A 24,761-nucleotide genomic window follows, 5' to 3' on the forward strand; every position below is an offset into this window, starting at 1 on the left:
AGTGTTGTCTGGTTATAATGTGAATATGTTAAGAAAAAATAAAGATCCAATCATCTGTTAAAATGCATTAATCCCTCAAGGCATACGTAATTTTCTTCAAGAGCATAGTACACTGAAAAATATGGTTCTATGTAACATAGGAGACTCTAAAACAAATGGAGTTACCTTTATAATGTCATTAAGTGCCAGAAAGAGAGGTTTTAAAGACTATTTTAGAAAGCAAAATGCAAAACCTCAAATTTATGATCTCCACTCTCATCAAAGTAGGAAAATATTATCCCATTTACCTAAGTAAAGCATATATAACATGATCCACATATGGAAAGAAAAAAACAACTTGCATATAAACACCAATTCCATAACCTCTCTTAACCTGTATCACTATCACCCAGGACCTCCCCAGAGCCGCTAGTCAGACCGCAAGGTTCTCTAAGATCCCTCAATGTTCCATGTCAGCTCTTTAGGACGTTCACTGCACCTTATATTAGAGTCATTTCTGTACTTACTTCTATTGTTAGGAGGAAGACTAGTAACAGTAATAATATTAATAGTGCTACTACTCCGTGCTAGGCATCGTGCTAAGCAGTTTACATTTAATATTCATATCACAGATAAGGAAACTAAGGAACAAAGATGTGATCTCATATTAGGATTACACAGCTGGAAGACTGTGGGAACCAGAACTCAAAGCCAGCTATTTTAGATCCTTATGTACTCTTGACCTCTACAATATACTCTGAATTGGGGAAAGAGAACGGTATTAGTCTGTGAAAACTCCCTTAGTTTAAAATACTATGCCTATGATAAGTGCCAAATGCATAGTTGCTGAATCCATATAAGGGTGTAGTAAATCGAGGATGAGAGGTCCATAGTGGAAAGAGCATTCTTTAATCAGAAGGGGCTGGGTCTTGCTTGCAGGCAACAGAGGCAGATGAGTTGTGCCCATTGTCCAGAGAGGCAACAGAAACCCTGTGATCTCCAGGTCAACAAAAGAAAACTGGAGACACTTGCCCCCTCGTCTACTACAATGACAGAAACCTGACGAGTACTACCACCAAAGGGAAACAACTCAGAAGTTAAGCATTTAATCTCAACTCTCGTGAGATCCAGTTGTGATGTCACTCTTGAAATAAATGACACTAGAAACTGTGGTCTAGTGGGGCCACCAAAACCCTAAGGAATCACCCAGGAACTGAGATTTGTCAGCTTCTCCCGCATGGTCTATATTTTTCTCTAAGAATCAATAACCTCTAAGGTCTGTTTCAGCTCCAAGACCATGACTCTCAAGAAAGGAAGCCCGCAAACAGCCAATCAACTCAGTACTTTTCACTGTTCTTCCTGCCACATCCCCCATCTATGGACCACAAGACCAGATCTCACCAAGGTCCAGCCAATGTCTATGAACCATACCAGGCCACCACAGAGCGTGCCTTAGTGGGTAGGTCACACACATGCTTACTTGCCCTAATTAGAGTCTCGGTGCCTTGCCTTCTCACGTAAGCTTTCCTTTCTCTTCTTGCCAACGTAGGTCTCTGACCTCAGCACTGTTGTTCAGATTTATATCCAGGTATAGGAACCCAAGGCTCCAACCAGCAATCCAAATAGCTTTCTCCAAATCTAAATCAACATTCAGTCAGACTCCTATTTCTGCAAGCTTTTTTGTTCTTCTAATGTTCCAAAATAACAATCTTTAATTCATCTTTCCTTTAGGTCGTCAGATTTCATGGCAGTCAACCTCTGGGGCACACAACCCATTCCAAGTCAATACACAGTCCCACTGTAAGAAATTCTGGAACAAATACGACCCTAGCTTTCTCCAGTGTCACCAAGAAGTACAAAATCAGAGCTTCTTTCTATCAGTAAAAAGATGTTCAGAACCTATCAAACTTTCTTTGTATAAATTCACAGTTGATGATGTAGTCTTCATTAATACTTATAAAACAGGTCAACACTAGCCAGCTGTAAGTGACAAGAGGTAAAACACCTCTGCTCAGAGTAAACCCAGATCTTTGCCAAGTCCGTGACATGAAAACGTCCCCGTTAAGGTGAGAAACCTTTCAACTACTGCCAAGGTTCCATTCCCTTTTACTTGCTTCTTCACTAGCTGATCTACCTGGCATCCAGATGGCAGTGCATCATCATTCAAACCCTGAAATAAACTGGGTATTGATCCGACTAGTAACTATCTCCCTTCTCCAAGTAAAAATAAATAAATAAATGGGGAGTAAGAGAGGAAGAAAATGGGGTTTCTGTGGCAACTAAATCTAAGCAAAAATCAAAAGGCCAAAAAAACAAATCTCTAGTCAGCCTAGGTCCAACTGCAGCGGGGGGGGGGGGGGGGGGGGGGGGAATCCCCACTGGTGGCACAATCAATTTCAAGGACGCTCAAGACATTTGGCGTGAACCTACATCAAGCCTCTGATCAGTAAGGAAGCTGTCAGTGTTCCCAGTCTGATTGACTGACAACATCCACGGAGCAAAAAAAAAAAATACAGACCAATCCTCTCTGTCATTACAAAACAGCTTCACCAGCAGAGGAACAACGGCATTGCTTTCTAAAACACACCAAACCAAGCCAAGTCAAAGTAACCGCTTAATACATGTAAGAAACAAAGGTGTAAGTACTTTATTATTTGGTAAGAGACTTCTGGCAAACTCAACCAGCAAAGGGGCAAACCTAAACTCTTTCCTCCCAGGCCTGTGGGGCCTCCTTGAGGAGCCTACTTACTTACACTATGTACAGTTCCAACAAGCTGTTACCTGGCCTCCCAGCCAAAACTGCATCCCTTTTATAACTGCTATCTCTCCCTCTAGACTGCAAGTCCTTCAATGCCTGTTCATGAGTGAATCCCTAATACAGTTCCTGGCAGAGTAAGGATTCAATTACTATATGTGCTGCTCAAATAAATGAAGATCAGAAGAAGCTGTGGGGGAGGGGTCACTTGTCATTCTCAACAACACCCATAAGCTGAATTTCAGGATGAAAGATTAGAAAGCGCCTCCACGATCTTCTCCTTTATGTATCCAGATACTAACATTCAGTTGCTGAAAATGTGTATAGTTTTTAAACTAGTATTATTTCATTCAATAAACCAAACGATCTAAATTGTAAGTATGAGTGAGAAAAGGACCTCTGCCCTTCTACTACTAAACCTCATCCCCCCCACCCCCCAGGGAGGAAAAAACACTCGCCCATTTGGGCCAGAGTCCAGGGCCCAGAGGAACCCTCCTTTTACTAGCAGGCAAGGGTCACTGTGTTAAATGTGAAGCAGGGAGTACGCCTGTCTCGCCTTCAAAAGGCAAAACTGGCAAACGGACCCAGGGCTAACTCTCTGGAAATAGGTCTTCATTACAAAGGGAAAGAAAGATAATGATAAAGCTGGCGTCAAAAACCAGAACTGACAGCTGATTCACAGGATGAGAGCAAAGGATATAAAACTCAAAAATCACAGTATAAAGTTATCAGGAGTAACAGCAAACAACCCTAAAACACCCGAGAGTGCTGCTAAATTTCAGCACAACATGGTAATACATTTTCACGCGGTAAAGGCAACAAAGTTTCAATTCTTTTAAAGTTCAGTCTTCAGGCACCTGAAAATAATGTAGGTATACCGTCTCTCCCCGCTACTAAGTAATCTCTAAGGTAGAATCTAGGGACCACAGAGACAGAGCTCAGGGATCACCTGAAAGATTCCTTGACCCACAAGTAGTCATTAACATACATGGTCCTGAACAGCCGTTCCAAAACCTTGCTGCACTTCTGTATTACCTGGGGAGCCTTCTAAAAATATATTCTCAATACCATCACAAATTTCCAGAGGTGGGGTCCATCATCCACGGTCTTAAAGATGTCCCAAATGATTCTAATGCATGCCAGTGTAGCATCTATCTAGAACAGGGTTTCTCAATTTCTGCACTATTAACATTTGGGGCTGGATAACTTAGGGTGCTATCCTGTGCCTTACACGATGCTTAGCAGCATCCCTGGTCTCCACCCTCTAAAAGCCAGGATGCATATTGCCCACCCCTACAGGTATGACAAGCAAAAATGTCTCCAGACATTGCCAAATGTTTCTTTGGGGGCAAATCACCCCCCAACTGAGAAACATTTATGTAGAGTAAATAAAAAACCAATTACTTGAGGTTCTCTTAAGGAAAAAAAAAAAGTAAGAAAGCTGCTTAAAGCCAGGAGCCCAGGCCTATTTTTTTCAGTCCATCGCACTTAAGAAAAGTAGCTAACAAACTACTCAGCCCACATGGGGGCTCAGATATTGACTTAAGAGGAGCAAACCACAGCTTCTTGTGCTTTTTATGAAATAAACTCAATGCTGAGTTTTAGGTGAGCAAATGATCAGAAGAACTTCATTGTCACGATCATGTGCTCATCTTAGGGGTATTAAAAACACTGTAAAATTTTAGACCAATATACACTCATGCTGCCTCTCAAATATCCAAAATATAGAACTGCAAGACACAAGTTCATGATAGCAACAAACTAAATACGGATCCTGACAAATACTGTTTTAAGGGAGAGATTCTTGTATGGTAACTACCTGGAATTTAAATACAAACTTGGGGTGGGGGGGGGTTTTTGCCTGTAATAAGCACATACCTTTGTACCCAATACACAAGTTATCTTAAAGAAATGAACCTCACCCTGTCAAATCTTAATTTTACCATTCATTTTCTGTCCAGCTATGGTATGATTCTCATATTCTCAAACAGTTAATGCAAACTAGCAAGTTTTTGTTTTTACAAGTTTTACAAGTTTTGTTTTTACTTTACACAAAAGCTAACGTTTCCTGATCCAAAACAATCTTCCTCATCTCCTTAAGTTACACCAGCAGGATGCTCACCTCTACTTAAAACTGCGTAAAAACATTTCCCCAGTGCAGTTAAAGCCAGCCAGGTCCCAAGCAATAATACCAAGGGACAGGCAGGCATAGTTTTCAAGAGTCCCAGGGAAAAGAGCATAGGGCAGGAATTAAAAGATTGTGAGTATGCGTGTGACTGAGTGGATGGCATTTTGTTAGATACCCTAGACTCCCCAATCAGACACACTGAAAGGCAAAACAGCTTCCAAAGCATCCATGCCGAACAGTTATCTCCCAAACTAGGTTCACTGAAGTGTATCTCAATACACAGCAACCTCTCAAACCTCAATAACCCAGGAGGACCCTGACAAACCTTGGAACTGATATGGGGACCAAACACACTCAGGACCTAGTATATCCCAAGGGAAGTAAGAGCGGAATCTGACCGGAGCCTCTTGATGGACTTTATGTAACCGCCTCTGAGAGGAAACATTCTGAGGTACCACCACTAATTCACTGCTCCACGAAACATGTGTAATTCAATGAATCTTCAACCACCCCTCTCCCGAAAAACTTAAAATAACTTCGTTCATTTTCTCAGCAGAACTGACTGTTAAACACACAGAGCTTTCTAAAGACAGTCACCAAGTCACCTGAACACTCATTTGACTTCCAAATAGTAGCCTAAACATTTAAAAATCAAATTTAAATTAGTAATAATTGCCACTAATTGCACTAAGCTGATTATACATGCCAGGCACCGTTTCTAGTCCATTTACTCCCGACACACTTATGAAGCAGACGCTATTATTACTGTCACATTACAGGAAAAAGCAGAGAGGTGTAGTAACTTGTCCAAGGTCACAGAGCTAGAAAGTGGTGGAGCCAAGACCAGAATCCAGGCAATCTAGCTTCACACTAAAGAAAGCGGAACCACCACCACCGCCACCACCACTTAGGAGACATTCACGCCAGGGGCTGGAAATCCGGAGTCCCTTTCCCACTTGCTGCCTACCTGCCACATGACCTTGAGGGCAAAATCAAAGTAAACTTCACATTGTTACAAGGTGGGACCATATCCACATTAACAAGTGCTGTGGGGACCAAAGGAAAACAATCACCAAGTGCCCCTCCCACAAAAGCAAAACATAAACAAAGCTCTAGCCGACCCACGGAGAAAACGTTAAGTACCGGGAGAACTACACAAAGCCTGAGGCTGAAACGTCAGGACAGGGGGATACATCCAAGGACTCATTCCGTGCACCTACAACCCAAAGTCCAACTTGTGACGAGAGCACGCAGGATCCAGCAGGAAACCCCTCCAACGCAACGGCGATTGGGCTTCTTTAAGAGGGAGGTACTTCCAGCCTCTCGAAGGACCACCCCCCTTGCTCATATTCGCCAGGGAGGCGTTCGTGACCAGGTCTACATTCGAGTCACAACACCGGAGTTAAAAAAACGCTCGGAAGGCTATTTAAATACTCCGAGCCGGGTTCTGCGTATGCCGATGACTCTGCGGCGAAAGAGCAGAAACCCACAGAACTTGTTTCCCGCAGAACGGAGTCCCAACAATGGCCTTCGCGAGTCTATGGCGAGCTGCCGCCTCAACTTGACACGCTCCCGGGCCCGCGCCCAGAGAAGTTCTCCCGGGCGGGCGGCCGGGCGGCGCTCGGGGCGGGCGGCGGGGCCGCAGCGGAACGGGGCCCGTCCGCGTTCGGGGCGCGCCCCGCCCGCCGCCGCCGCCGCCGCCGCCGCCGCGTAAGGCCGCGGACGTCAACCCGGGCGCAAAGTTCGCCGCCGGCCCGCAGCCCGCCCCGGCGCCCGGCCCGGCGAAGCCCCCCGCGGCCCGCGGCGGGCGGGCAGGCGGCTGACAGGCGCGGGTGGGGACGGGCCGGGGAGCCTGGCCGCCGCGCCTCCCCGGCCGCCGAGCGGCGAATTCCGGGGGGGAGGGGAGGGGAGGGGGCCGGGACGCTCCCTCCCCGCGCCGCCGAGGCCGGGCGGAGGGGCCTCGCCGTCGCCGTCCGCGCGCCGCGCGCCCTGCGCACCGAGCGCCGCGGCCCGCTCAGCCGTCCCCCCACCCCCATTACCTGGAGGTGCCCGCGACCCGCCGCTAGTTGCGCTCAGGCGGGAAACGCGCTCACCGACACCATCAGCGAAGCGCCCAAAATGGCGGACGTATCAAGCAGGCCTTGAGTTCCCCCCACCCTCCCTCCGGCCGCCTCGCAGCCAGTCGCGGCTCTACCTCCGCCCCCAGACCCGCGCTCATTGGCCTTCCTCTCCCGCCCCCTGCAACCTATTGGATCGCCCAGCGGCCCGGTTGCGCCCACTCCGATTGGCTCACTGGCCCCGTCAGTCAAGCGCGAGGGGAGCATTCTTTTCCCATGGACTTGACGGATCCGGAACCTCTAGGACCCCGGAGTCTGGAGAAACAAATCAGAAACCCGGAGAAACCTAGCTGGGTCCCCCTACGCCGTAGCAACAGCGGGGCCCGTTTGACGGACGCTTTGGACCACCAATCCGATAGCCAATGCTTTTTTAAAACGAAATAGAGCCAAACCAATCCTGGCCGCGGAGCTGGGAGCGGCAAGGGAACCAATGGGGTAGCGAGACGGGCGGGTCGGAGGGCCCGGAGGAGACCCGTGATGACGTGAGCCACAATACGTTCGGACGGCGGAGCACGGCCGAAGCTGGGGAATTAGCTCAAACGGTAGAGCGCTCGCTTAGCATGTGAGAGGTAGCGGGATCGATGCCCGCATTCTCCACGGGTGAATTTTGTAGGGAGGCGGGGATCGGGATCGTCTGTTCTGGTTCCCTTTACCCGAGTGGTGCCTGTGCCAGGAGTTGGGGCCAAGGTGTGAGGATCGCTCTGTGTCAGGACTGGGGTCCCGGTGAAGGAGGGGTCGGTCGGTACTCCCAGTGGTGCGTCTATCCCCGCCGCAGGGAGATACGCGGGTGGTGGCGTTCCTTTTTGTCTTACAGAAGGATTTACACCGGAGCCTCTTCCGAAATGCTCGCCCAGGGCCCCGCACCCCCTGCCCGGCCTCCCCGGGAGGGCTGCGCCGGGGCAGCGAAGAGTAGCCCACCTTGGCCCATTCCAGGCACTTTCCAATAACCTGTCTCACTTCTAAGTAGATGCGAAGTGCCGCCCGGAGTCGTGAGTCAATCGACAGGAGAGCGCAGGTTGGCAGCGAGGCTGAGAAGCGCAGGCCAGGTGAGGGTCGGGTGGAAGCCAGCCCGAGGTCGGCAGAACGCAGCATCGCACACCTGCGGCTGTGCGTGCGCTCGGGGAGGCTTGCGCTGCCGGCTGCGGTGGGGGGCCCCTCCTGGGCAGGTGGCATCTCAACCCACGAACAGGGAAGAAGACAGGGCCGCGGTTGGGTTGTGGTGGGAGAGGGACGTGGCAGGGAGGGGAGGTGGTAGAGGTGGCCGCCGTGGTGCAGGGCCTTGGGGACAGTGCCCCCAGGCCCAGGAGAAACCAACGATCCTCAGTGCCCAGACTGCACTTAGGCACCAGGCCTGGAGTCACAACGGGGGCTCCATGCAGGGAGGTTGGTGGTCTCTTGTAGTCTCTAGGGCAGCTCACTCCGGTGGCGCTGGCTTGGTCAGGGATGGCCACTCCAGCTCAAGGAAGGCAGGGCCTGGTTACTGTGGGGCTTCCCCAAGCTGCTTCCTGAGAAAAGTGACAAGAGCTTGGCCACTGGGGGTAGGGAGGGCAGGACCAGTGGAGTTGGCCACCGGCTTGCCTTCCAGGTGTTCGGCACCTTTCTGCACCCATACCCCCATCCTTTGCACCAACCCCAGCTGGCCTGAGCTCCCTCCATCTCACTGGCTCAGGCGCTCTGAATCCCCATGCCAAACAGCCTGGAGAACAAACCCTAATGGAGCTGAGTCAACCCCAGTGCATGGGAAGCTGGGCCCTCGGGGGCAAATGTGCCCCTCCCCCAGCTCACCCCTGCAGCAGAGCCTGAGGCAGACTCTCTAGAAAGACTTTTGTGGTTGGTAGCTCCAGACAGTACAGTACTATCATCCCCATTTTACAGATTAGTTAACAGAAACCCAGGCAGCATTCAGACACCAGGTGTGGCCCGTATTAGCTGAGTAAGCTCGGCTGGGTGATCTAACCTCTCTTGACTCTCCAGGTTTTATCTGTAGAGTGCTGATAATACCTACTGACCTACGTCCATGCCCTGAAGGGTGCTGGACCTCTAGGGAGATAGCACCCAAGGGCAGATATTATTCGCATCAGTCCAGCTGCTCAGAGTGGCTAGGGGCCTTGCCCAAGGCCACACCGGCAAGTGAGGAACACAGTCAAGATTGAAACCGGTTCCGGAGGTGTGCTGGTGCAGAGGGTATCCTGGGGGTGGGGTGCAGGTCAGCCTGGCAGAGAACTGCGGAAGGATGGTGCACAATGCACATTCGTCAGAGGATCCAACGAGGGTGATCGAGGTCTGGGGAAGCAGAAGGAGAGGGGCTCACGGAGGCATTGGAGGATAAGCAAAGGAACTTAGGGTTTATGCTCAGAGAGGGAGGGCCAGGAAAAACTTCTGAGTAAGACAGGGGCGTGTTCAGGGCTGGCCACATTTTGGAAAGGACAGATTAGAGCGAGGGCCGCAAGGCGGTGCTACAGCGCGGGGCCAGAGGGGCGGGTCCCAGGAGCTGGACTGAGGAGGAGGGGAGAGGCTGCAGGAAACCCCTGGACCGGGTGGTGCCTGAGAGGGAGGCTGGGCAAGGGCTCGGGACCTGCCCTCCTGGGAGCCTGGGGAGAGCCCAGCCACACACAGAGATCCCTTTACTCATTCATCATCAGAGAACTTGCCAGTACATGCTTAGGCTCTTCCATCCCAGCCTCTGAGGAGGGTCACAGGGACATGTGCACTATAATTAAATGAAATAATGCAGTACCTCGCCCAATATAAGTGGGCCCCAAAAGTCTCCAGTTATGATGAGCTAACCCAACTGGAAGGGCTGAAGTCAAGGAGGACTTCCTGGGGGAAGAGGAGGTATTTGAGCTCAGCCTGTCTCCCTGAGAGCCCTAGAGAGCCATTGACAGGCTTTAAGCAGGAGAGGGACTTTGAACCTTTGCATTGGTCTCGGCATCCTAAAACTTCTAGAGTTCATGGATCATCATCTTCCCCTTTCCCCCCTAATCCTTTCATGGCTTAATTTTTAATGTTTAAAATTTCAATCCAGGGGCGCCTGGGTGGCTCAGTCAGTTAAGCATCTGCCTTCAGCTCAGCTCATGATCCCAGGGTCCTGGGATCGAGCCCCATGTCAGTCAGGCTCCCTGCTAAGTGGGGAGCCTGCTTCTCCCTCTCCTTTTGCTGTTCCCCTTGCTTGTGCTCTCTCTCTGTCAAAGAAAGTCTCTTTTAAAAAATAAAATAAAACAAATTTTCAATCCATCTAGACTTAAAAAAAATTATATGAATACTTTCAGATCTATTCAACAGTAGAGAGAAAAGTGTAATGAATGCCCACATACCCATCACCCAGCTATTACCCCCTTAACTTTTGGGAACAGACGTAGAGCTGCCAAATTCTAATTCTATCAAGTAATGATTTTTAAAAAAAATTTTTAAGTCATGATTTTTTCCAAAAAAACACCTTATACTATTACCATCGTTTCATAAAAGAAAGGACATTTTAACATATACATACACTCAGACAGAAAAAGGCTTTAAATTGAATAAGCTCAACTTGGGGAAACCGCCCCCCCACCCCCCATTATCTTTCCTATTGTCACGTCCCTGGGACTCAGACCTGGTCTGAGGGCTAGAGTGAGGCCACCCTGGCAAAGGTGGGCAGGTGCTGGGCCAGGTCACCTGTAAGCTGAGGGTGATGCCCAATGCGGGGGGGGGGGGGCAGTGATGTGAAGAGTCAGCCAAGTGGCTCTCAGGAAAGAACCCTACAGGAGCCAAGTCCTACCCAACTCCCCCAGCCCCCAGGTTTCTCAGGGACAGAATCTTCCACACCTACCACATCCCTGTTCTCCAGCATCCTGCCTGGCAGTGGATGTGACACCAAGATCTGGCCACATGGATTTTGTTCAGCCACCCAGGGCAGCTGTAGCCCCAAGGGGGCTGCAGGGCCCGGGGCAAGGAGGAGCTCCACACCCGTTCCGGATGAGGGTTGGAGGGCTGAGCGGAGCAAATGATAGGGCCAGTGGGGAGGGAGACCCCGCAGGACTCAAAGACGGGCGACAGAGACTTGGGGAGTAGTGGGTGTCACTGCAGAGGGGAGGGGTCTCGGAGGGAAGGAGGAAGCCCTTGAGCAGGGCCCAACTGTCGGTACTGTTTCTTGTGGAAAGGAATGGTTGAACAAATGAGTGAAAAAGATTCTAGCTCTATTATTTTCCCCCAAGCTGTGGTCTCCTCAACTACAAACCGGGGACACCATCTACCTAGCTGGGCTGTTGTGAAGTTGAAATGAAACAAGCCAGGTTAACTTCACCCCCTCATTTAAGACACAGCTAAGGTATCGCCTTCTCCAGGAACCGCCCCCCTCCCCGCCACCCCCCCCCCCGCCCTCCCATCTGAATAGAATATTCTCTCTGGGCCCCCGGATATCTCAACACAGTGCTCCGGCCCTCAGCTTTGGAAACTGTCTGTAGCACCCTCAAGAGAGAGGCCCACATCTGACTAATCTCTGGGTCCCCCAGCATGTGATTTAAGTGCAGGGCTCTGCACACAGTGGGTGCTAACTGAATTCTCTGCACATAGTGGGTGCTGACAGATTCACTTGGAAGATAGCAGGCGGAGCAGGTTGGCCCCCATTCCTCCTAGCTGACCTCATGGCAGGAAAGGGTCCAGAGAGTGGCCTCTGGAGACAGGCCTGGGATGCTGGGGAGAGGGGGGTGGAGGGCTGCAGAGTGTGTCTCCACCCTCCCCTCAGCCCACGCCGGCTGTCGCCAGGGGTCAGCAGCTCAGCCCGCTCCTTCTTCACCCCTTGCCTGATCCCTGGCTGGCCGTAGGAGAATGGAGGGAGCCCCCACCACCCATGAGTGAGAGGAAGGGCGGGAGAGTGGCCTCCTGCTTCTGAGTCAGCCAAGTCCCCCACCCCATCTGCCCCAGTTGAGATTAGTGCTTTCATTAGCACCTCAGGGCTTGTGGCCCAACCTGGACGAACAGGAACCCCGAGTGCTTGGGAGGCCCCAGGCCCCTGCAAGCAGCTCCCTGGGGCAGGGGACCCCACCTTGGGCCTGAGAGCTCTGGGTGCACCCTCTAGCTCTGCTGGTCCTTAGCCGTGTGGCCTTGGGCAAAAGCCTGTCACCTCTCTGAGCTTTAATAGGTCCCAGCTTCCATTTACCAAGGAAGTGCTACCTGCCAGGCCCTTACTGGGCAAGGCTTCTCTCTCGATAGGCATTATCTCATGGAAGCCTAGAACAGTCCTAGGGGGCGGGGGACAGCGCCCTTCCTTAACAGATGCAGCCAGCTGGGTGAAGTGAGTTAAGAGGTGAAGCTGGCCTGCCTTCCAGGCAAATCCAATCCCTCCTGTCTGCAACGGGTCCTTTAGCGTAGGTCCCCACCAGGTGGCATAGCAGCCCTGGGTCGGTACTCAGGCCCCGACTTCCTGAGCTCCCTGTTGCTTGCACTGATGGCGGGTCACCTCATCCTCTCCAGTGTCTGCTCTTGGTCCCAGGGGCATCACCACCAAGGCTAACCATGACCTCAGGGAACTCCTGGGCAATCAAGGAGCAGGGGAGGCAGCTCCCCGGAAGTCTCAAGAAACCAGGCCTGGCAGGCTTATGTACCTGACGTCCCCAGCTCTGTCCCCTGGTCGAACAGTCTCGGGAGCCCCGAGGGCCACCACCTTTCCCAGCACTGGGGCCCCGGGATCTGAGTATTCTGTGGTTTCCCCATCCTGGAGGCTGTCACCTCCGCATTCCAGGCCCTGGGAGGTGGGCCAAGGGTTCAGTCTTCAGTCCTGCTGGGAAGCCCTTCTTCCAGATCTCCGTGTTGATTCTTAAGTGGAGTGTGTGCCCGGGACTCCCCATGGTGGTTCTTCTCTAACCTCCCTGCAACATTCCAACCGGGGGTAGGTCCTTCCTGCCTGGCTGGGGGGCGGGGGGGGGTGGGGTGGGGGAGGCGCAGCCAGGCTTCCTCATGACTCCTGACTTGCTGACCTCTCCGTCTCCTGCAGGCTGGAGACCCCCCAGGGGCAGGCAGCAGGCCTTATCTCTTGGTGTCCTCCAGTACCACCCCAGTGGGTAACAGGGCAGGCCTGGGGCCGTGTTTACTGCCTGCCTCCGTGAGGACCAGGCTCTCCAGGGCCCGTCTGCTGGAAAGGACAGGGCGGCAGCCAGGGAGGGCAGGAGGGCTGGGAGGTTCCCGCCCCCACCCTGGGTGAGCACGGCCTGGCAGCCCCATCCGCTGGGGTCCACACGGATGGCAGGGCCAGGAGGGATTCCCTTGGACAGCAGAAGCCTGGGGCGGCCACACACGGCAGGTCAGATGGAAGCAGACACTGGCCGAGGAATAGCCCAAAGCCCAAGTACGTAATCTGCGGAGCCCAGCGCAAAACGAAAACGCAGGGCCTCTTTCTTAAGAACTATTCAGAATACCGGGATGGCAACAGCAGAGCACAAAATAAGGTGCAGGGGCCCTTCGTGACGGCACGAGTCAGGCCTCCTGCCCACACGTCTCTGCCCAGGGGTTAAGCCTACCGGGTGGGGGCCTGATAGAGACACGGTGCTCCGGAGGGACAAGTGCGCAACTCTGACAGCTGCCCACGGGAGGGCCGGAGGCCGGGATCCACTCTGTGAGGACACTCGATTCAGAAACACACATGGCACCAAAGAATGGCAGTGACGTTTTAAAAAAATTAAGTTTATAAATATTTTCTCCACTGTACAAAGTTTTCCCAGCCCTGCCCACCCCGTCACTGTTTTCACATTTCTCGCGTTTTTAAAGTCCCAACTATATTTTTTTTTAAATCATAAAATATATTTTTTTCTTTGTTCATATTTAAAACTATTTACAAGGGCGCAGAGAGGCCAGGGCGGCCGGGCAGAGGTCAGGACGAGTCCGTGCAGGGGGACGGGGGTGGGGGGAAGAGATGGAAGTAACTCCTCTCGGTGGCGGGCGAAGGGGGGTAGCTGTCCTCTGCCGACAGGTACTGGCTGTGGGGCGTTGGCGGCGGCGGGTAGGGGTCTGAGTCCGAGTTCAAGTCCAGGTAATACTTGCTGGCCTTCCAGCGGTTGGCACTGTAGTCGCTGTCGCAAACATCGGTGCTGCAGGGCGTCGTGGGGGGCGCCATGCCGCGGACGATGTAGGGCCTAAAGGGGACACGGGAGTGGGGCCTCGGCTCAGGGACCAGGCACGGGGGCCCCCCACTCGTGCGGTTTCTCGGAGCCGCACGAGTGAGCATGCCTGCACCCGCACCCCAGGGCGGCCGAGCCCAGCCCCCCGCAGGGACCGCAGGCCCGGGCCAAGGCTGCCTTCGCGGAGCGCGCGGCCTCCAGAGCCGGCCGGGCTGGCCTTGGGCGACTTACTACTTAACTTCTCTAGGCTTCAGTTTCTCGTTGGTAAAATGAGGAGGATAAAACAGTGCCCGGTTCCAAAGGGGCTTATGAAGGTTAGATGAGATTCTGCATGGAAAGTGCTAGAAACAGGGCCGGACACGGGAAAGTGCTTGACAACCGGTCCCCATGTTATCATTCCTATAGATATCGGCAGACCAATGGGCCTGGAAGGGTCCCCTCTTGAGTTAAGGCAGTTCTGACCCAGGAGATGCCTCCCAGAGGTCTCCTGCACCCTAAGGTTCTGTGCGGGGCTGCTGTACGGCCTGAGCTGGGGGTGCGGCCATGGTATGTTTCAGAGACCCAGGGGGCTCATCGAGGGCGAGGAGGTGGAGCCAGCACGGGGCACGTGAGGCTGAGAAGGTGCAGCAGGAGGACGTGCCTCACAGGACCCTGGGGGAGGGGCAGGAAGGGACCCCGACAGACAGTGTGGGAGGGAAGAAGTGGCACAAAAATCGGACCTAAGGAGTAAAGCCGGGGGTGGACCAGAGACTGAGGGGTCTGGCCAGTGTGCATGTGACAGCCTGGGGACAGCCACCAACAAGGCCACTGGGGACACACTGGGGCACGGAGGCACTGGGGGGACCACGGCAGGTCCCTGACTAGGGCAGTGACTCAGTAACGAGGGGCACCGCTCCTCTTCAGGCCCCAGAGTTCCTGAAATGGCCACCAGATGGCAGGCGACGCTCTGAGGCGCCTCTGCACCGGAGGTGGGGGGGGAGGGGAAGCGGGGGAGGGGGAGGAGGGGGAGGGGCCTCCACTCCCAAGCCTCCGCCTCCACCTGCCCCTTCAGCTCGCTCCTGTGGGGTGAGGGGTCCAGTGCACCTGTGCGGCAGGCCCTGCAGGCTGAGAGCACTGGGTCGAAGGTCACCTCGGGCCCTGACCTGGCCCCTGGACACAGGCCAGCACACCCAGATCCCTCTTCTCAACATTCTCAAGTGTCCGCCCCCCCCCCACCCCCGACCCAGGGAGGCAGGGAATGCAACCCCAACTGGAGCAGACCTGCGGGTTTCCCTGTGGTGGGTAGGAAGAGAGGATCATCCAGTCGAGGGCCTGCTGTGGCAGGTGCCACAACAGCCCTCCTGTGACTTGGATCTGATCCTTCCGGGACGGAGGCAGCAAGCGGTGGTGCTGCCGGCGTCCTGCAGCTGGATTCAAACACAGGCAAACCTTGGCCCCTGTGCCTTGGCCTCCCTGGGCAGTGGGGGCCCGGCCACGCCACAGTGGGAATCCCCTGGTGGCGTCATTCAAGGCCACGCCTGCCTGGGTGTGTCCCCAGAGCTACTTCGAGATTCCAGAGCCTGCTCAGAACACGGGATTTGGTTGGTTTCTGGACTCAACAGGTAGGCCCGGTTCACTCCATGGGGAGGCAAGCCGGGCACGGTCTGAGGGCCCAGGAGAGCCCACCAGCACCCTGGACCTCTCTGCCAGGTTTTCGCACCCAGGAAATGGGGACAAGACCCCTCCTCTACCACAGGCTTGTCCAGAGGCCCAGACGGCCACAGGTGTGCAGGGCTGTGGCAAGGGACTTCGTACCTGTAGGGTCTCGCGGTGGTGGGAATGTTTGAAGAGTAGAACATGTCCACGTTGTACAAGGAGGGGTCCGTGGCGGGGGATGGTGGCGGGTTCAGGATCTGAGGAGAGCCAAGCAAGAGTTACGCGCTTCCAGTGGCGCCCCGGCCTACCTGGCCACGTGGGCCCCACACTGGGGATTCAATAGCTGTCCTGTCACCCCTGAAGGTGGTCACAGTAAGAGGCAGTGGCGCCTGTGGCCCAAATACCCGCCCTGCAGACCAGCAGGGACCCCAGGCCCACACCCAGATGCGCAGCCGGGCTCTAAAGAGGTCCCTGGAAGCCCGCGCCAGCCCCTTGCACTGCCCCCCAACACCCAGCAGATGTCCCTGCGGGTCCCGGGGTGTACCCCGGTGCCGGTGGGCGGCTCATGAGGCTTCTCTGGGCCTTCTCTAACTCCCCTTTTGGACTGTGACTTCCCCGTTTCTCCCCACATGGTGTGAAGACTTAATTTCTACGAGACCCTCCTTAATTCCTAACACTAAGTTGGCTCCGCATTCCGGCTGGAACCCTGACCATGTACAGGGCGCGCCACGCTGAGGGAGGGGCCCCAGCCCCGCTGGAGGCCCCCACAGCCCCTCCACGCAAATCAGGTGAAGGTGCCCCTTTCCCAGGGGATGTATTGCCCCAGAACTGTGATAACGAATACAATGCATCCTCCAGAGCCAGGCAGCCCAGGACCGGCCCCGCAGAGGGATAGAGGGACCTGGGGCCCCCGGTGATGCACGCAGATCTGCATCTGCCCCAGCAGCTGCCACCAACAACACCCCACCATCACGTGGCCCTTCTGGACATGCGGGGCTTTTGTGGGGTCACAGCCGGACCCTGCTTCTGGAGCTCTCGCAGCTGAATGGGAACATGGCTGTCACTGCGTGTCCTGAGGGACTGGAAGGCAGAAGAAAGGGCCCAGCCTTTCTTGACAGGCAGATGCGTATGGGTCCTGATCACTTCCCAGCTGCGGCGTGCCCCCTGGTGACACATGGTGAGTAACCTACAAGTGCCCTTCGGGAAGTAGCAAGAGCCCCCAAGGTCCTCTTCGGCCCAAATAGCCAGCCTGGGGATTTCTCAGGATTTGCCCCCAGAGTTGGGAGGGCACGATCCTGAGGGGGTGTCATTCAGAGGGGGGAGCAGAAACCAGGTGGGGAAGCCCAGCAGAAAAGGCCTCCTAGAACCGCCCCTGCACCCCACGCCCCTGGGGTCCTGTTTCTTCTTCTGCCCATGAATCTGACTGGATCTGGTTTCCCTTCACCTCCACCTCCAAGGTGAGCTTTGGGATCCTGCCCAAATCCCTTCCTCTGTGGGTGGTCACTGCTACTTCCCCCAGCGCACGGTGGTCCGGCTGCTCTTCCCAAGTTTGGGGCGGGGGGCAGCCCCTCAAGGACGCGGGGGGCTCAGGAGAGCGCCCCCTTCTGGTCGGGCTGACATCGCGTGCGGAGCGTCAGACGTGCTCAAAAAGGCCGGCTTTTACTTTAGCAGCAAAAAGCAGAGTTGGGCGAGGGGCTATCATTGCCTTTAGATGCTATCGTGTGGGTTCCAGAAAATACGTATGAAACTACTGTGTGTGATCCTAGAATGGTGGATTTGTGTCACTGCACGCTTGTCCAAGCCCACAGAATGCGCAACACCAAGAGTGAACCGTGCTATCAGCTGTGGGCTTTGTGTGATTACGATGTGTCCGCGTGGGTTTGTCCCTGGTGCAGGACATCAGAGGTGACAATAAGGGAGGCTGTCCATGTGGGGGGGGGGGCAGGAGGCATGTGGGAAATCTCTACACCTTCCTCTCAATTTTGCTGTGAACCTAAAATTGCCCTTAAAAAAGTCTTAAAAACAAAAAAAGCACATTTGTACAACTGGTGAAATCTGAATAGGGCCAAAAAAATATCCTATCAGTGCCCTGCTACTTCCATTGTGCTATTGCCCTAGACTGAACATTTGTGTCCCCCCTCAAGTCCTATGCTGAATCCTAACCCCCGATGTGATGGTATCGGGGGGCGGGGCCTCAGGGAGGTGACTCAGTCATGAGGGTGGAGCCCACATGACCCAGGTCAGTACCCTGATAACAGACCCCGTTCTGCCCCGTGAGGAGGATGAGGCGGCCGCCTGTGAACCAGGAACTGGGCCCCGCGAGACACCAAATCTGTCAGCGCCTTGATCTTGGACCGGGCAGCCTCCCAAACTGTGAAAAACAGCTGTCTAAGCCACACCCGGCCTGTGATATCTTTGTTAGAGCAGCCGAGGAGGACCAAGACGTTCGTGGTGCGAGATGCTGCCTTTGGGGGGGGTCTGGGTGAAGGGTACGTGAGATCTCTCTGTATCCTCACAACCGCATGTGAATTGACAATGATCTCAAAATACAAAGTAAAAAAAGTCACTCTTTCGGCTGGGAAAACAAAGTCCGGCCTTTTGTACATTTGCTTGTGTACAGATTACTCGTGTGGACACACGAGAAACTCGCCACAGGATGTGCCACTGGGAGGTGGCAGTTCTTGCTCAGAGTGAGGGGGTGACCGACCCTCCTTCCACTGTCCATTCTATTGTACCTTTTGAATTTTGTACCATGACCCTATGTTACTGATGTGAAACAATGCAGTTAATTAATTTGAAAACAGCTAGCTTCACACGGGGTTTCTTTTTTTAAAATACTTTTTTAAAGATTTTATTTATTTATTTGAGAAAGAGAGAGAGAGAGAGCACAAGCAGGGTGAGGGGCAGAGGGAGAAGCAGACTCCCCGCCGAGCAGGGAGCCCGATGCAGGACTCGATCCCAGGACCCTGAGATCATGACCTGAGCCAAAAGCAGATGCTTAACCGACTGAGCCACCCAGGAGCCCCAAGGGGGTTTCTTTTTGGCAACACAAAAGTGTTCTAGAACGGTGGTAACAGTTGTACACTCCTGTGAATATACTAACCACCACTGAATTCTATCCCTTAAGTGGGTGAACTGTATGGTATCTAAGTTGTATCTCAACAAAGCTGTTTAAAGGGGCGCCTGGGTGGCTCAGTCGGTTAAGTGTCTGCCTTCAGCTCAGGTCATGATCCCAGGGTCCTGGGATCAAGTCTCGCATTGGGCTCCCTGCTCAGCAGGGAGTCTGCTTCTCCCTCTGCCCCTCCCCCCCACTTGTAAGTGCGCTCGCTCGCTCTCAAATAAACAAACAAAATCTTAAAAAAAAAAAAAAATAGCTGGGCTGGTAACAGTGTCATCTCTTGCTGCTAATAAGAATTCCCCCGGCTCCCAGCGGAGCCAGGGGACAGAGAAGCCAGAGCATCGAGCCTCCTGGTGTCCGCACGGGGGGCTCGGGGGCGGTCCCGGAGTGAGCTGGTATTTCTAGCTGGTCACGTAGCGCATGTAAGAGTCAGGGGATGGGGACAACACAGAGGACTAGAGGGATGGTGGGGAGTATTCTGAACCCCAGGCTTGCGGCTCCTCGTTTCTGCTGCCTCTAGACATGGCCTGGGCCTGCAGCCTCCAGGAGACGCAGTTCCCAGCGGGCAAAGCCCAGACAGTGTCCCCTGCTGCCCCTTCCTCCCAGGGCTGCCAGTGTCAGATGTGGTAAGGAGCGGAGAGCCTGGACACGAGACACCGGAAAGGCAGAAACACTCAGCCCTGGCGGGTAGGGCTTCCTGGAGACCCCCAAAGAAAGCACAGGAGGTAGTGTTCAGCTTAGAAGAGCACAGTGTTGCAGGAAGTCAGGTTTTTTAAGGATTAAAAAGTATAGAACCATGTAACGTCAGACTCCGATGCTTGTCTACACAGACTCACGCTGGTGCATCGAGCTCACCCAGGTCCCTGGGGCTGTGCTCTTGGAAGTGTCCCCGCCCCCCCCCCCCAAGCCAGCCTCAGGAGAGGTCCCCTGGCAGGAACCTGGTGGAAGGGGGGGGCCCTGGGGGCTTCAGTGTTTCACCCTCTGTACGGTCATTTCTCTGTAGCATGTGGCTCAGCTAGGACCAGGCCCTTAGCCCACGCGGCCTCCTTGGAGTGTTTCAGCCACAAAAGTCAACTGTGAGTGACAGTCCTTTGGAAAACAATCCAGCTATTTCCTGGGACCTAGCAGGGCCTTGGGAGAGAAAATAGGATGATCTTGGCAGGGATGCTAAGGAGAAGGGCACGCAGGCCCGTGGAGCGCCCTATCCAGACCGGCCCTACAAGAGGCAGTCATAGACAGGGCCGGCCTGTGAGGAACGAAGGTGGTCACCAGGGCACTGAAATGTCCAACAGCGACCCTAGGAGGTGGGATTATGGGGGAGACTCCGCCCTCGATATCTGTATGGGGTTTCCAGATTAGCCACAACAAATAAGGAGTACCCCTTCTAAACAGAGAAAATGTCCGAAGAGAAAAAGGACAAGCTGCGCACAGGGAAGAAAGCAAACGCTCCCACCCTTCTCTGTGGTGGTAGGACAGCTAATAATTCCAGGAATCCTGAGGTCACAGGAAGTGTCCCCTGGCCAGCCACTCATGGTGGAGAACCCCCAGATGGCCAGGCCTGCTCCCACCCCCACTCACCGGCGGGTACAGGGTGGCCTTGGTGCTGGACGAGCTGCTGGACGAGGCCCCGGTGACGTGGTTCCGGTCGTAGAGGGGCACTCCGCCCCGGCCCCCCATCAGGCTCACGGAGCTCATCATGGACTTGCCACATGAGATGCCTGCCAGGGGGCGAGGGGGACGAGGTGGGGTCAGGGGCCAGGCCCCCCCCCCGAGACACAGCACATGCTCCTTGGCTCCTGCTGCCCGTAAGAGCCAGGCTCGGGGAAGGGGGGGGGGGGGGGCGAGTCCTGTCCCGTCCCTGCCCCCACGGGCCCTCTGCCCACCCCCCGTGTGCGTCTCACCCACTCACCCCACACCCTGCCCCGGCGACTCGCCCCACCTCTGCCCGGGGCCCTGGCCCACGGCAGCGTCTTACCCGTGAAGGGACCGTGCTGTGAGCTGCCCGGGGCTATGAAGTTGAGGGGCACGTGGGGGGTCCCACTGACGTACTCATGCGGGAAGGGCCCGTTGGCCCCGGCGTAGCGCTGGCACACCACGCGCTGGCAGACAAAGTAGACCCCACCCATGACAAAGAGGGAGAGGATGATGCCGATGACCGGCCCGATGGCGCTGCTGTGGGCCGGGCTGTCATCGGAGGGCGGCTTGGTGATCTCTGTCAGCGGACGGACAGGGAGAGATGGCGGACGTTAACCGCGAAGGCACGGGCTCTCCGGAGGGGCCGGCTCAGCACAGCACCCAGCGGTGGCAGGTGGGAGGAGGGAGATGCTGGGGTGCTAGGGCGCCAGGCTGATCTCAGTACCAATGACATGCTGCCCCACCCACGCCCCCGGCCTGCCTGGCGCACCCTCCTCTCTCCTCCTAGCTCCCCCCTTCCTCTCTCGTCCCACTCCCCACCTGGCTGGCTAAGCTTTACCTACTTTCCAACAGTCCCTTAACAGCAGCTCCCCTACAGCTGCCTGGGATCCATCCCCGCGTCTAGGGGCTCTCCGTGATGGCTGAAAGCGCGTGCACTGGAGGCCCTATGAGTCACGGTCCCCAGACAGCTGGGCCTGGGGGCTGTGAGCCTGTCTAGCAGGGGACATCACCCACGTACAGGGGCTGCGCTGGGCTGACAACACACCCAGGGCTGGAGGCATGCACTGAGCCCCACATGCCAGCCTGGCACAGACGCCCAACGTGAGGGTAGCGTGAGGGGCAGGGTGTGACAAAGCCTGGGCATGGGGACTCTGCCAAACCTGCAAAGCCAAAGCCCACTCAGGGCTGCAAGGTGCCCAGGAGTCTTTCTGGGGTCCCTGCTAGTGTAACGGCCAGGTTGGGGGACTCCTGGGGCTGGCTCTACTGTCAAAGCCTCAGCGGGGGGCGGGGGGGGGCCACAGAGGCTCTAAACTCAGCTTTGACAAAAGGACATTCACTTTCCCATCAGGCTGGCCCAAGGATTCCAAAGGCAACCCACTATGTCCCTCCTGCCAGCCAAAACCCAAAGGGAAGGAGGAGAGCGCTGGTTCGGGCGACAGGACCAGACTACGGATGAATATCACCCCTGACATGGGAACCAGCATCACGCCAGAGGCTGGAGACACCGTCAGACTGACACCTGCCCAGCCAATGGGTGGGGGCTCAGATCCCCGGTTGCCCCCATCTCTGTCCTCCGGCCCCAAGTTACCCACCTTCTTGAGACGGTAACCGAGGTGCCTCACCTGGCTTCACATGAAGGTACAAAAGTGTTTGGGGACCCCTGCTCCTTCCCCACTCACAACACCTCTCTGCGGCAATCAGCTCTCAGCCTGGGTACCTCTACAGTAAGTGGAGAGCCCATGTCCCCAGACATGTGCGCACATTCCCACTTCCTGTCTGGGGCTCCAGCTCCCTTCCGGTCACAGCCTTTCGAGAGCCACCACCTCCAGGGAGCCCTCCCTGACTGCCCTGGCCTCACATCCTGTGGCCCCCATATCCCTGACTATACAGGCCGCATCACTCAAGAGGCGTGGAGCGTGTGTGTGCATGTGGACACTGCACCTCCTCAGCCAGAGAACAGGCGGCCGGGGGAAGGGCCACCCCGACCCCATCAGAGTAGTCTTGCTGCCTGACAGATGCTGCTGCGTGACGTCCTAGTGGGCAGAAGCGCGCCCTCCCAGGCCCCGTCCGCCGCAGGTCTGCAGGGGGCCTGTCTCTGTCACAGCCAGAAATACCCCAGGGCCCACAGCCCCCCTCCCCCTCCCAGGTCAGCCTCACCACTGCCTCTTCTTCCGGGAAGGCTTCCCTGCCTGCCTTGTCCCCAAGGCCCAGTATTCCCAACCTTCTGGCCTCTTCGTTCAGCCCCCAGCATACTTCTCCTCCTAGTCCCGACACTGGCCCGGGGCGAACCCTCGACGGGGCGCTGGCTCACCGCACATGAGTTCATCGGAGCCGTCGATGCAGTCGGGGAAGGAATCACACTGCTGCTTGATGAGGACGCACTGGCCGCTGGCGCAGCGGAACTGGTTGGGCAGGCAGACGGCTGCAAGGAGGGGTCTTGCATTCAGAGGGGCTACAGGGTGTGATGCGACCACGTGCGCTACAGGGACAGCCACCAACCGGCACTCCCTGCCCCGCCACTAAGACCCAGCAAGAAGGTCTGGGTTCTACATGCAGAGCAGACAAATGGGACCCTTTCGAGGACGGGGTCAGGGAGTGGTCACGTCAGATCCAGTCTCCACCCTCCCCCCTCGATGACCCCTGTTCCGAGACCTGCGTGATGCTGGGGTAGGGATGGCAGGGAAGAGACCTCAATGACGCCTGGGAAGTATTTATCAGGCTCCTACCACAGGTCAGGCCCAGGCAGAGCCAGGACTAACACAGCCTCTGCCCCAAGGCTCACCTGAGTTACGGGGAGTGAGAGCCAACTAGAGGAATGACCTAGAATGGGTGGGGCAGGGGACAGGTGCTATCTCAGCAGAGCTCCCCGGGGTGGAGAATCAGGAAGGAGGAGCAGAGCTCAACCAGGAAGGCAAAGGCAGCTTACAGCCTCTGGGACTAGGAAGAAGGAGGCTGGGTACAGCCTGCCGTCTGTTTCCCTCTGTGCTCTAGAACGTGGACCTGGACGAAGCTACAGCTCTTTGGGGAAGGCATTGCCCAGGGGGCTCAGCCAGCGCCCACCCCCAGAGCTTGCTATTTAAGCTCCCCACCTGCCCTGTCCTGCCCTGCCCCGAGTGTCCCTCCCTGGCAACCAGAGATGAGAGGACCCTGTCCTTGCAGTGAGTGGGACAATCTGTTGGCAACGAAGCAGGGGAGGGGGCTTCTGAAAGAGAAGGTAAAACCCAGAGCCTGAACAGGGCTTGCTTTCAGTGCCGGACTTTGCACCAGGATAAACGTTTACAGGCGAAGAGGTGGGGGAGTGTTTCCTAGTCAGGGCTCCCGCCATCCTCTGAGACTGTCACCAAAACACGTGTGCTAGGGCAAGGGTGTACGGCGGGACTCTGCAAACTCTTCCGTAAAGGGCCACATAATAGGTATTTAAGCTTCAAGGACCATAGGTCTCTATTGTAAGGACTTAACCCTGCTGTTTTAGAGCAAGACCAGCCATGGACAATATGTAAACAAATGAGCCTGGCTGTGTTCCAATAAAACTTTAACGAAAATTGGTGGTGCTCCAGATCTGGCACTCGGGCTGCGGTCTGCCAATCCCCAGTCTACCACCTCCCTCAAATTCTCAAGGGTCCGTAAGCGGGAAAGACTTCACGACTACAGCTTTATAGAAACAGCTGAGGAAGTGGCCCCCCACCCCCAGGCCCTCATCTTCCACAAGATGGCTGCTCATCACGAATGGGGACAGTGGATGGTGACCAACGAGCATGTGAGTTATCTAAGAACAGCATCCGGCAACTGTGGGGGAGGCAGTTAGAGCAGCCCACTAAGCTCAGTCATGGGACCCTGGTGCTGACGATATGCGGCAGGAAACAACCAAGCACGTCGTTTATAAAAGGAAAATTCAGAGGATGCACACAGATAGATGTTTCGCTGTCAAGGTCTAAAGGAAGATCCTGCTGGTCAGAGTGGACTGGAGATGACTAAGGAAATCTTTTTGTCATTTTTGGCGCAGCGGGGTGCTAAAACCACCCAGGAGTAAGCGTTATTCCACAGACTGCTCTGTGGAGGACAGCACTGCCTTTTGGGGCAGGGATTAATCAGAGCGCGCACCGCGAAAATCCAGGACTACTGGGTTTTGCCTTGGGTTTCTGTGAAACTCTTGACCCAAGGAGGGAAGGAAAGATAGGCTCTTATAGTCTGCTTTCAAGCCAAACTGCATGGCAGGACCGGGTGGATGGCAAGGTTTTCCTCAGTGGGCCTAAAAGTAACATTTTCCTCTCCTAAACCGAGGAGGATCTGGCACTTTCGCCCT

General features: G+C 55.1%; 2 protein-coding genes and 1 long non-coding RNA gene across 13 annotated transcripts in view; 1 reads left to right on the forward strand and 2 right to left on the reverse strand.

Moving 5' to 3' along the window:
- PPP6R3 (protein phosphatase 6 regulatory subunit 3) overlaps positions 1-7,016 on the reverse strand; it is a 140,182-nt gene extending 133,166 nt beyond the window's left edge. For 9 of the 10 annotated variants that reach the window (XM_028118069.2, XM_028118067.2, XM_028118064.2 and 6 more), the window contains exon 1: positions 6,902-7,015. The gene's annotated coding sequence lies outside the window, so the exon portion shown is untranslated. Of the gene's footprint in view, positions 1-6,901 lie in introns of all 10 variants that reach the window. The other variant, XM_028118070.2, reaches the window with a different exon arrangement.
- Positions 7,017-7,369: 353 nt separating this feature from the next.
- On the forward strand, positions 7,370-18,293 carry LOC114220425 (uncharacterized). Its single transcript, XR_003611555.2, has 4 exons — positions 7,370-7,521; positions 7,947-8,025; positions 16,564-16,882; positions 17,964-18,293. It is a non-coding gene; the product is annotated as an uncharacterized LOC114220425 (long non-coding RNA).
- LRP5 (LDL receptor related protein 5) overlaps positions 13,685-24,761 on the reverse strand; it is a 101,272-nt gene continuing 90,195 nt past the window's right edge. The window contains exons 19-23 of one of the 2 annotated variants that reach the window (XM_088017431.1): positions 22,770-22,880; positions 20,799-21,035; positions 20,402-20,541; positions 15,865-15,962; positions 13,685-14,085 (exon numbers count right to left, since the gene is read on the reverse strand). In XM_088017431.1, coding sequence (XP_087873557.1) covers positions 13,824-14,085; positions 15,865-15,962; positions 20,402-20,541; positions 20,799-21,035; positions 22,770-22,880 — 848 coding nt within the window. In that variant the 3' untranslated portion in view covers positions 13,685-13,823. Of the gene's footprint in view, positions 14,086-15,319; positions 15,963-20,401; positions 20,542-20,798; positions 21,036-22,769; positions 22,881-24,761 lie in introns of those variants that run through there. The other variant, XM_028118284.2, reaches the window with a different exon arrangement.

Source organism: Eumetopias jubatus, unplaced genomic scaffold, assembly GCF_037043125.1.
Source record: "Eumetopias jubatus isolate StellerSeaLion01/CBP00866 unplaced genomic scaffold, mEumJub1_p1.0 scaffold_13, whole genome shotgun sequence".
Taxonomy (NCBI): domain Eukaryota; kingdom Metazoa; phylum Chordata; class Mammalia; order Carnivora; family Otariidae; genus Eumetopias; species Eumetopias jubatus.